An 11,876-nucleotide genomic window follows, 5' to 3' on the forward strand; every position below is an offset into this window, starting at 1 on the left:
AGAAGATGACCAGCCAATAAAGAAACCTGACACCTAATTCGCATCAAAGTTCAATTTTACAACATCAAAGTTAATTTTTACAACGTCAAAGTTCATCTTGACAAAGTCAATATTTCCCTATATATACAACAAGGAGCACTGATGATGATTCATTCGGAATCGAAATATGGCCTTATTTGCAGCATGAATTAGAAGAATAAGTTTATTTTGAATTTTAATAAACTAAACGTTCACCAAAAACTTTAGTGAGAAAAATCGAAAAAACGAACTACAAACATATTAACGCCAAACATTCGGTATAATTTATAGAATATTGTAAAAATTATGGTCTATTATGGTCTATTACCAACATATATATATATATATATATATATATATATATATATGTTGGTAATAGACCATAATTTTGTATAATATATATATATATGTATATTTATATATATATCCATGGTTACTCTGCTTATATGGAATAGTGAGGATGCTCGCCTCATAAATATTTTAATGTTTTGTTCGCCCTTCTACGACTTTGTAAACAAAAGGAGGTGGCATTTTAAAGAATCGTGCTGCTGTGCTCGTTTCAATGTTTCTGAGAATATCGTTAGTTTTCAAATGTTTATATACATTTGCATCTGTTCTATGTTAGTATAGGCAGGTACATTTATTTGCATGTTTGTTTGATTGTATGTGTGTATGTAGTACATTTGTTTGTTAGTATATAAGTATGTATGCATACATTTATGAGACTGAGACTGGTTATTTGTGAAGAGTGTTATAAAAATTTTTGCAGACTTCTTATTAGTTTTGACGAGCACACTCGTAAACAGTTTCGAAGCTCTTGTTATATTAATTTAGGTTTGTAATATCATAGTATAATTTTCATTTTCAAGCTTAATCTCACGCAGGTGTTATAAAACCTGAATTCTGTTAACAAAAAGTTTTTGTTAACCTTGCTTCAAACGTCAAATTTCCATCGAACTATGCTAAACAAGTTCTATTAGTTCAATAAACTCCATTCGAGCACAGACTGCTCAATGTTTTAAGCGTCAAACTTGATAACAATTTCGAATAAATGTAAAACATCTAGTCAAAATAATGCCGAGAATTCAACATAAAATTTGTTTTAAATGTTTTTTTGCAACAAATTCAACAGTTTCATATAGCAATGAATGGCACCATGAATATGCCATGAAAAGAAAATAGTTGTGGCTGGACGCAAGGTGGCAGATGTAGCAAAACAATAAAAGGTACTAATGCACAATCCAGTGAGACAGCAATGTTACAAGTGCAATGAAATATTTGCTGCTGCTCTGTTCGAATGACAACCTCATAAGGAGGAGGCATGAACTGATGAGTGGAGTGGTTGGAGCGGGTGGAACAACATTTTCAGCGAACAGCATGGTACGTTTTTGTGCTATTCATTAAAATATGAAATTGACCAGTTTGTGTCCAAAAGGAATATTTTGTAGAAATTGTTTTGCACCGTTCGACAGAAACTACACTACATTTTATTTTGCCTCATTTGTCATATGCAGTTAGCAACTGCTACAAAAAAATATTAGTCAACAGTTGACATCTGACCGGTGTATCTTCCAAAATGACAACAACATCAATAATTACATTAGCAACATCAACGCAACAACGAAAGCAAAAAAATTAAAAATCTTCGAAACTAACTTTTCTTCAAGTTTGTCATCGTGCACCAAGGAATCCCAATCCAAATCGACAGCATTCTGTTTATCCTCGTCAATGTTGTTGTTGTTGTTGTTGTTCTTATTTTTATTGTTAATCTCACTTTGTTTGCTTTCGTTATCATCAAAATTCTGTACAAAACTTGTTGTCGGTTTTAAATTTCTGTATTCATCGCTGTCGTCTGAATCAAGGAAGATGTTGTCGTGAGAAGTTTTCTGCTTGGCGAGTTTACTGTTTAAATTTTTTCCTTCAATAATATTTTGTTGTTGTGGTAGTTGTTGCTGCTTGTTTCGTTCTTGGTTGATCTGTTGTAGAAGTTGTTGCTCGTCTGAGAACTGCTTGCGCGGTTGCGATGGAGGTGAGTGTCGACTGGTGGCGGAGGCTTCGTGGTTCTTGCCGCTCCTGCCTCGTCTACTTGACTGATCTTTCTTTGTTTGTTTCATTGTACACGTGCAACTGCACTGGTTGTCGTGCGTTTGTCGTTGCTGCTGCTGCTGTTGGTGGGTAGATGGTGCTGTTGATGAGGACGATGTTGATGAATTATTCACCATTTCTACAGGCCTTTTGAATCTGTTAGAAGGTCACAAGTCATACATGACATTGCACAAGGAAATAATTTGTTTTGTGAGAAAATAAAATATTTCCTGAAGGTCTAATTTGGGTTGAAAATTTTTTATTAAAATTGCCACTACTCGTAAATCACTTTCACGGCAGCCAATGTCATGCTTTGTTACATATGACAAAAAATAATTTGCAATAAGAATTTTTCCATCACGGTCATCATCACACCACCTAAGACAATATTGTCAGTGTAATCTCAATTGTTCGTTTAATGGCTCCTAACCACCATCAACAACATTTTAACAGCAGCGTTCGTACCATTTTGTTTACCGTCACTCTACTTATGTTGTCTCTGGAATAATTTTAACTGACACGAGAATGTTTGCACTGTTGTTTGTCAACTTTAATTATTTTAATAAATTTAATTTATGAAATTAATGCAAGTAAATGCCCGTATTGCGATAAGGATTTTATTCAAGTAAAAGGACACACTTGGCGTTGTGCAAAAAATACCAACTCTAATAACAACATTGTAAGTTCTGCTGAAAAATCCAACGTTGAAGTTTCTCTTAATATTTATAATGCACATTCTATAGATAACAGTTCAATTAATTTGGAAAAAAATATTATTTGCTGCTGCGGTAAAAGCTGCAAAGGTAGAAAAGGCCTTATTATGCACCAATGTTCATGTAAAATGCATAATCAACTTAAATTAGCAGACAACCCTGCAAGCGACGTAGATGCAACCTCACCAACCTCGGAGCAACAACCATTGGAACCATCAAATAATGCGACATCTACTTCGTCACCCTCACCAACAGAATCAATAGAATCAACTCTACCAGGCGTCAAACTACCAAAAACTTCAATACAATGGTCAGAAGCAAACGCCTACTTCCAACTGCAACAACATACACTGCCAAGCTACTACGACATTGACGCATTTGCATATACATTTCAAAAAATGATTTACGACTACTTTGCCTTAAATTATAGCACCATCAAACCTCAAACGATCAACAACAACAACAAAAGTTCTAACAAATCTATTAAAGAATTAAAAAATAAATTGAAGCAACTAAAATTACTGGGCCGCAACAACCAGGGCTTTGACAATCTTATCAGATCAACAAGTAAAGAACTGCGAGCCAAACTGTTATCAACAAAAATATCAAAATCTGGTAAGTCATGTGGTAACATCACGTCTCATTTGAAACGACGGTTTAGATGGACATGCAGAAGAATATTTGCCCAGACAGAAAATTTGAACGTCAGTGATTGCACACATTATTTCAAACAAATACTATCAGATGATAACCAGAAAAAATGCCAACTACCAAACTGGACTCAACAGCTACAAAAACCATCAACACCCTGCAACACAAGCCCTCCATCATGCCACGAAATATCTACAATAGTTCGCAAGAACAAAGCTAGATCATCACCTTGCCCACTCGATCAAATCTCGATAATTTCATTTAAAAAATGCCCTATATTACGCACTATTCTTCACAAACTATTAATACAATGCTGGTTGTCAGATAAAATCCCAATTTGTTGGAAAAAGGGCTTCACGATCCTCATCCACAAAAAGGAAGACGCTCACAATCCTTCCAGCAAAAATTTTACCGAATCTTTGAGATTAAAACTCCGTAGCTACCTGAAATGAAACGGCAACGAAGAACTTAAATGTTTATGGAGCGAGTCCTATAGCAATTATATAAAAATCGACAATTTGCTTCCTGACTCAAAGGACATAAAACCGGCACTCAGCATGTTAACGATCAAACAACAAAATGCAGAACTCGAACATCTATCGCTACTCCGTTGCCAAGGGACAATTTTAAAAGTGATCAAAGACCAGATTCCTGCAGCTAGAATTGTTCACTGGTCGAAATTCACTGCAAACCTCCCAGAAGTACTGTTCAAATTTGTTAGGAGAAGTCTCATCCAACAACTCCCCACAAATGCAAATTTGTTCAGATGGGGCAAATCATCAACGGCTGACTGTCCATTGTGTAAAGCGCGGCAAACAAACAAACATGTTCTGTCTAATTGCAATTCGGTGGCAGCACTAAAAAGATTCACAATGCGTCACAACAAAATTTTAAACATAATTATAGAAAGGTTGAAAGCATGCGCGGGTCCAGAGATTTTGATATATAGATTTTGATATATAGATTTTGATATATGCAGATGTGGACTATGATGGGATCCCTCCAGTGTCTTGTCTTTTCAAATCCCTACGTCCTGACATCGCAATACTTCCTGAAGACACAATAGAAATATTAGAGCTGCAGGTCTGCCATGAATCCAACCTACTCAACTCAAAAAAATATAAAACCATCAAATACTCAGAAAATCTCAAAAATAATTTGTATGACAATTCAATACACCTGAAAATAATAATTAATACTTTTGAAATTTCAACATTGGGCTTTTGCAATTTTTTAAATTTATCATTAATCAATAACATTTGGTCAGATCAATTTTATAATAACCTTATTAACTCTGTAATACCGTCATCTTATGCCATCTATTGTGAACGCAATAACAATTGAACTGTTCGTTTAAAACTAATCATATCTCGTTGTACTCGTTTATTTCAAATGATGAGCATCGTAGAATACTATTGTATTTAATTTAATTTAAATCAATTTATCTATTTTATTTTATTTTATTAGATTTTAATTAGACTTTTATCTCATTTTACTATATTTCATAATTTTCTAGAAGTAAAAAAGAGTTCAAATTATTATTATTATCATCATCATTATTGTATTGTTATTTGAAATTGGAAGTTTATAATTAAATAAATAAACAAACATTATTAATGGAATAAACAGAGACAATAATAACGATGACGCAAGCCAAACGACGGAAAATAAACAAATTATCACTCCCACCTTCTATGCCGCCAAGCTGTTCTCAAACTGTTGGTGACGTCATCGCCGTAACTGCTACCACCACCATCGTCGTCATCGGCTTCAACATCACCAGCACCACCACCATCATCATCATCATCGCCGTCGGATTCATTATCGTCATCATTAAATTGGTGGAGCTTTCCAGTACTGTCATCATCGTCATTGCCATTTAAGTTGAAGCCTGCATTGTGGGGTGGGTTGGTGATGATAATGATGATGACTGTTTTGATGATGATGATGATGATATTGAAATTATTATGATTTGTAGTGAATCATATATAAGCATACATGGTTACATTTATTTGATACGTTATGTATTTGTATATGCTTCTGACAAAGTCGGAAGTCGTGTTAGTTGTTCGGGGAATTAGCTCGCCAGGTTAGAGATAGTTGGGTTTTTTGTTCGCCGTATGACAGAACATTGTTTTGTTATTGTTACATATTTTTTTCTTTATTTGATGTTTAAGTTGTTGTTGTTTGTTGTTTATTGATGTTGATCCGTGTGTTGTGGTGGTTGTGTACATCTCATTGCGTTGTATGTTGTTGTTGTTGTTGTTGTTGTTGTTGTTGTATGTCGGTGTTGTTGTTGTTGTATGTCGGTGTTGTTCGAGTGTTGTGGTTGTTGTGTACATCTCATTGCGTTGTATGTTGTTGTTGTTGCTGCTGTTGTTGTTGTTGTTGTTTGATGACATTTTTGCTTGCAAAAGTAAATGTTCTAGTTATGCTACTATTACAAAAACATTTCAATGCATTCGTTGTTTCTCTTTGATGAAATTCGGTTGAAAAAAGTTTTATTTTCTTTTTTTCATAAATTTCTGTGTTGATGACAAATTTTGCTACATTGTCAAAACTTAATTTTTTACTAAAATTGTTCCATAGAATAATAAATTAGTAAAAGCATAACAATAACTAATAAAATACATCTCAAAAACTAAAACCAACGTTATCTCACACAAATAGTGGAACCACACAGGTGCACAGAACAATTAGGTCTTGTAAAGTTTCACGATTAATCACATTAACAATGAAAAAAGGTTGTTAAAACTTTTAACTAATTAGCTATGAATAAAATGCATAACAATCTAACTATAGCAAGTAACAATTACTTATCATCACAATAACAACAACAGTAACAACATTAACAACAACAACGAAACGGTTATTATCGAAATGACGATGGTGATAACATTAATGATGTTATCCGTTTATGATGTACAAAGATAATGTTATTTAATTTGCAATATTATCTATATTCTTTGTAGAACATGTAATGTCGTTGTAGCAGCAGTAATTGTATCCATGTGATGACGATTGTCGGATATGTAGTGAGTTCATTGCAGGTGCTGTGTTGTTAAATGCAATATGGAGATCACTTTATTTCTTTCTTTATTGTTTTAAGAAACCTCGTTAGGACATCCAGGGGCTGTTGTAATAGAAAGTCATCATATACATCAATGAGAAATATCACGCAAGCAGTCATAAGCATTGTGGTTGCAGAGTGTTTGTTTGTTGTTATTGCTGAATGTAATGAATTGATGAAAAACATTGGATGGAACCATATTCCGTGTTTGCTCATCTGCTATGATAACAACAGAACTATCTTTATTATCGTGCCTTTGCTTGTGTCTGTTGTTATTATGAAACATTTAGTGCAAATTTAAACATTAAATCGAACGTACATTTTTTTAGAATATTTTCTAACCGATTTTTCTTTTATAACATTGCTACTTTATGTATTTATTTATTATCAAATTTATTGTTTCAACTGATGAAAGGACTATCCCAAATAACAAATAAGATGCCTGTAGGCCAGTTATTTTCCAAAGTTGTTGTACAATGACCCGGTTAGAATGTAAGAAAAATTTTTGTTATTGTTCTTTAAAAAAATTAGAATCTGGCAGACGCGGAATCTGTTACAACATGCACATATGATTCTATTCCAGCATGATTCCATGCGACGTTTCACGCGGATTCATGCAGGTTGAAAATGTGAGCGGAATTGATTTAGTGGAGCAAATAGAGAGGTTGCTGGTGATGTTTGTTGTATCGTGTCATCATAACTTATCATGGTAGCTTTCAATGTGGTTTGTATGTTCTTCTGTTTTATTTATTTATTTTCGCCTCACTGTTGTTAAACATTATTTTATTTGTTATATTAAAAGTTTTTTAAAGCTCTATGAAATGAAAATTTGTTCTTGTCAATGGGTGAAACTGTTTGCAAGATAGACGGCATTAAAAACAAACAATAAAATGAACACATGAAAAAAAAAACAAAAATAAAACAAGGAAGCAAATTATATTGTAACATTTAGCGTCAATTTATTTTTCATTAGCTGGAAATTTGCATATTTTTCCTAATGCGTTTGATGCACTGTGTTTGTGTTATTCCGTCCATGACATAAATTCATACGTTTGTATTATAAATCATTCGCTTTATTAATTTTTGAGGTGTGTTGTGTGTTCATTCAGCAGGCTATCAATTTTTAATGCAAATTCCAAGTGGTTCATATTAGGATCTAACCTCCCACCTTTGAATATTTCGAAAACATCATCATCATGAACCTACTACAAACTTCGCTGTATTATATTTTTTCTAATTTACTTGAAAGACTTGCTGACGGCACTGGTGATTGCACACAAGAGAACTATTTCTCTTCTGTGTGTGAAGAAATGAATGCTTGTGTGTGTGTCTTCGTTTATACATGTGTGTGTGTGCGTGTATCTGTGATGTGTGTGTATGTGTGTGTATGTGTGTGTGTGTGTGTGTGTGTGTGTGTGTGTGTGTGTGTGTGTGTGTGTGTGTGTGTGTGTGTGTGTGTGCGTGCGTGCGTGTTCGTATTAACCCCCGAAACAAAAGTGTGAACAGAAATTTAAAGTGAGAGATAATAAAAAGTTAGAGGCAGTCAAAATTTTTGAACAAGAGCAACGAAATAAAATATGACAACAAAAAAATGGACATGTTTTAAAATTTATGTTGAAAGAAATTTATGCCAAAACCGGAAAATTTATTTCAAGTGAAAAAATTGAAGGTAAGAACTTCAAAAAAAGATTAACAGCATCACATCATCATAAAAAATTGAAAAATGTTAGAAAAAGTTGAAGTTGTGTTTTACAAATAAAATTGAAACACGCAATTGATGTTATTGTTGAATATTTGAATAGCTTCATTTCTTATGAAATATGATTCGCTTAAAAAGATATGTTAGGCACAGCATACAGCGTAAGTTATGGCCACATTTTTAAAATAATATAAAAAAAACTTTAATTTTGTTATAAAAATTGAACATTGTTCAACCGCTTCTAATATTAATAATTCACGAAATCTCATCAATTTTTTGCTATTTACGAACGTTTGGTCACGTTTTAACTATTCACCGAATATATATATGCACGTGTCAAAAATTCACCAAAAAATTTATACAAACTTTTTAAAAGTGCGTCTCAAAATATAAGAGCTTAACAACGTAAAAGTCACGCCAACAGCTCGCAGACTCGCACAGCACGCAAATAATTGTGACGCCACATTCATCAATGACATCGAAAACATTATTACATAGATTAGGATTTTTTATTTTAAAAACTTTTAAAAAATGAGAATTTTGTTGAGCAAACGCATGCATGCTTTAGACTGGCTAGTTGCTAAACTGGATTATTTAATGATCGTTTGAACACGTACCTGGCGAGGTAAAGATAAGATAGAGGTAGATAATTAATTAAATTATTTATCGAAGTTCGCGGTCATCATCATCATAATAATAACATCATTATTCAACTTACATCATCAAATTATGATACATCATCATGAGCCCATTATCATTGTTTTTATATTAATATTCATTTTTTTCAAATATTTCCTCACTTTAAACTTTCTCAAAAATACTTTGTGGCGTAGGCTTAAACTTTTTTTTACATACCACATCACTTTTAACCACTTACGCTATAAAAACCAGTGGTTGTATGTAAATTGAACTAAACTTCATGGCTGTGGGGAGCTGAAATAGTTTTCAGCCCAAATTTTTAAAGTGATTTCTTGCAATTTATTTTTAGCTCTAAAAAAATTTTCCATTCACTCCAAAGCTCCCACCTCGCTTACGTCTCTGATCCTATCATTAAAAGTTTAGTTTCATACAAAAAAAATCATTAGAATTTACTCTAACACAGCAACAACTTCTATGTTTTGTTTCCTAAAACAACGGTTATACTTTTAAAATTTCAACTACGTCATCCTATATTTCTTTTCTACGGTCTACACATTTGTAAGTTTTTATACTAATATCAGCTCAATCGCAGTCGAAAAGTAATTGAATTAATAAAATTTTTACCAGCAAGTCGAAACAAATGATGCACACATGGAAAAATGAAATTAAGCGGAAGCCTCACAGCAAGAAAGATGATAAAGATTGTGATAACTGAAGGAGACATCCATCGACTTGCAGGGAAACACGTTAAAAAATTTTCATGGCTTCCGTACAATGAAATCTCAAAAATCTTAAATAAGACGTGAGATTTTAAAATCAAAATTTTAAGTATTCACAAAAACTCAAAAATATTGAGATAAGTAATATTAATTTTTCAAAAATTCTTCATCAAATTCAAGACTGGTTAATAGCAGTTGACAGCTATCTAACGAATCGATGAATCTTGAAGAAAAAAATGCCTTAAGACACTTCGGAGGCGTGAAAATAAAATAAAATGCAATAAGCAAACAAAAAAACACTGTTTAACTGGTGCTTATTAGTGAACGTAATTAAACTGAAAAAAGAATATTGAAAAAATTCATCATATGAAACCAACGAACAAACGAACAATAAAAGACATCATGGAGGATATTGATCAATGAGAAACTGAAGAGACATTAGAACACTCTGTAACAATAATAATTTTTAAAAATGTTATAACTTAAAACGCAAATGTTTACAAATTTTTCAAAACAATTCGACAAAAAATAAACAGTTAGTAATGTTCACCATTGTAATTCGCAAACACGTTTACAATAATGGCCAAGTATTTTTATACACTTGATTAATCGAAAGCACAACTTCCTGGTCGTGATTCCAAAGCTGAAACTTTCACCGCAAATCACATGGTCCAAGGTTACTCAAAATAATTCATATCACAAAATCGCTCGACATCATCACGTTATCAATAACGACAACATCATAACAACAACCAACAACATCATCATAACATCAACCAACAACATCATCATAACAACAACCAACGACATCATCATAACAACAACAGCATCATGACAACAACCAAAAACAACATCATAACAACAACATCAGCACACGACCATAACAACAGTTAAAATGTTAACATCACCATCATCATCATTCTCATCACCATCATCATCATCCTCATCTTAATTGTACTCCAGACTTCAATTGTTCATCTTGCAAACAGGCAAACAGCAGCACGAACAACACAATTGTTGCACCACAACAACAAATTATCGCTTGCCCGGCATAAAAATAAAAAAAAAATGCAATTCAACTGGAGCGAATTAAAACACGATCCGTAATCGACTTCCGAGAATCAAACATGCAATGCATCATTTATATCATCTTTATCATTTGTATCATTTGTATCCTGTATATCATTTATCTCATGTATATCATTTATATCATTTATATCATGTATATCATTTGTATCATGTATATCATTTGTATCATGTATATCATTTGTATCATGTAGATCATTTGTATTCTGTATATCATTTGTATCATGTATATTATTTATATCAAGCATATCAATTATATCATATATATCAATTATATCATCAACAAGCTCATTCTAACTTTTTCTCAAAATTTTTAAATAGCAATGATTCCAATGAATTGCATTGAGCGTGCGTTGAGAAACCAATGCAACTCCATCATGTTTAATTGTTTGGGACGAACAAAAGAGCGGTAACCCAGCAGTGAAGTCAACGGGCAGAGTTGTTTCCAAGTTTGTTTGAACAAAAAAAAATTCAGGGGATCAAAAGTAACTAAATACTTTTGGAGACCACCCTTGATTAAATCTTAATTATATCATAATCTCCCATACCGAATAATGTAGTTATTCATTGAAACATAAACAAAAAATGGACATATATATGCATACATATACATACATGTATACACATTTATATATCATGTATATCAATTATATCATATATATCAATTATATCATCAACAAGCTCATTCTAACTTTTTCTCAAAATTTTTAAATAGCAACGATTCCAATGAATTGCATTCAACGTGCGTTGAGAAACCAATGCAACTCCATCATGTGTAATTGAAAAAAATCGACATATATATGCGTACATATACGTACATACAAACATATATGTGTACACATTCATACATACGCACATATACATAAAACAATTAAATAAATCAATGAAACACAAAATTTATGGTCCTAATGAAATGATCATAAAAGGAAAGGAGAGTAATTGCTTTCACACTGCAGAATGATAACATTAAATATTTAAACATTTTGCTTTCAAGAGAGTTTTAAATAATATTAACACACCTTACTGCCACAAGCAGTGGCAAATCCGGGTCGAGGCCGGGGTCCAATGTCTCAGTTTTGTAACCAGTTTTGTGTTAAAAGTTAGTAAGACTCATTGTTTTAACCAAAAAAATAACGCGATAAGCGAAAAGAAATGTTGAAAAATTCCCCTGCCCCGTTTCGAGAAACGTTTGAAAA

The 11,876-nt window shown here is 32.7% G+C and overlaps 2 protein-coding genes across 2 annotated transcripts; one reads left to right on the forward strand and one right to left on the reverse strand.

Annotated features, from left to right (window-relative positions):
* Nucleotides 1–1,555: 1,555 nt before the first annotated feature.
* On the reverse strand, nt 1,556–2,240 carry HELRODRAFT_169366 (hypothetical protein; the record flags this gene model as incomplete). The annotated part of the gene is made up of 2 exons (XM_009015189.1): nt 1,556–1,586; nt 1,675–2,240. 2 exons carry the CDS (start codon nt 2,238–2,240, stop codon nt 1,556–1,558), a joined length of 597 nt encoding a protein of 198 aa, XP_009013437.1.
* Nucleotides 2,241–2,944: 704 nt separating this feature from the next.
* Nucleotides 2,945–3,668, forward strand: HELRODRAFT_169367 (hypothetical protein; the record flags this gene model as incomplete). Its single annotated transcript, XM_009015190.1, has 3 exons — nt 2,945–3,126; nt 3,356–3,431; nt 3,561–3,668. The coding sequence occupies 3 exons, from the start codon at nt 2,945–2,947 to the stop codon at nt 3,666–3,668; spliced, it is 366 nt and encodes a 121-aa protein (XP_009013438.1).
* Nucleotides 3,669–11,876: the final 8,208 nt, after the last annotated feature.

Source organism: Helobdella robusta, assembly GCF_000326865.2.
Source record: "Helobdella robusta unplaced genomic scaffold HELROscaffold_15, whole genome shotgun sequence".
Lineage (NCBI taxonomy): Eukaryota > Metazoa > Annelida > Clitellata > Rhynchobdellida > Glossiphoniidae > Helobdella > Helobdella robusta.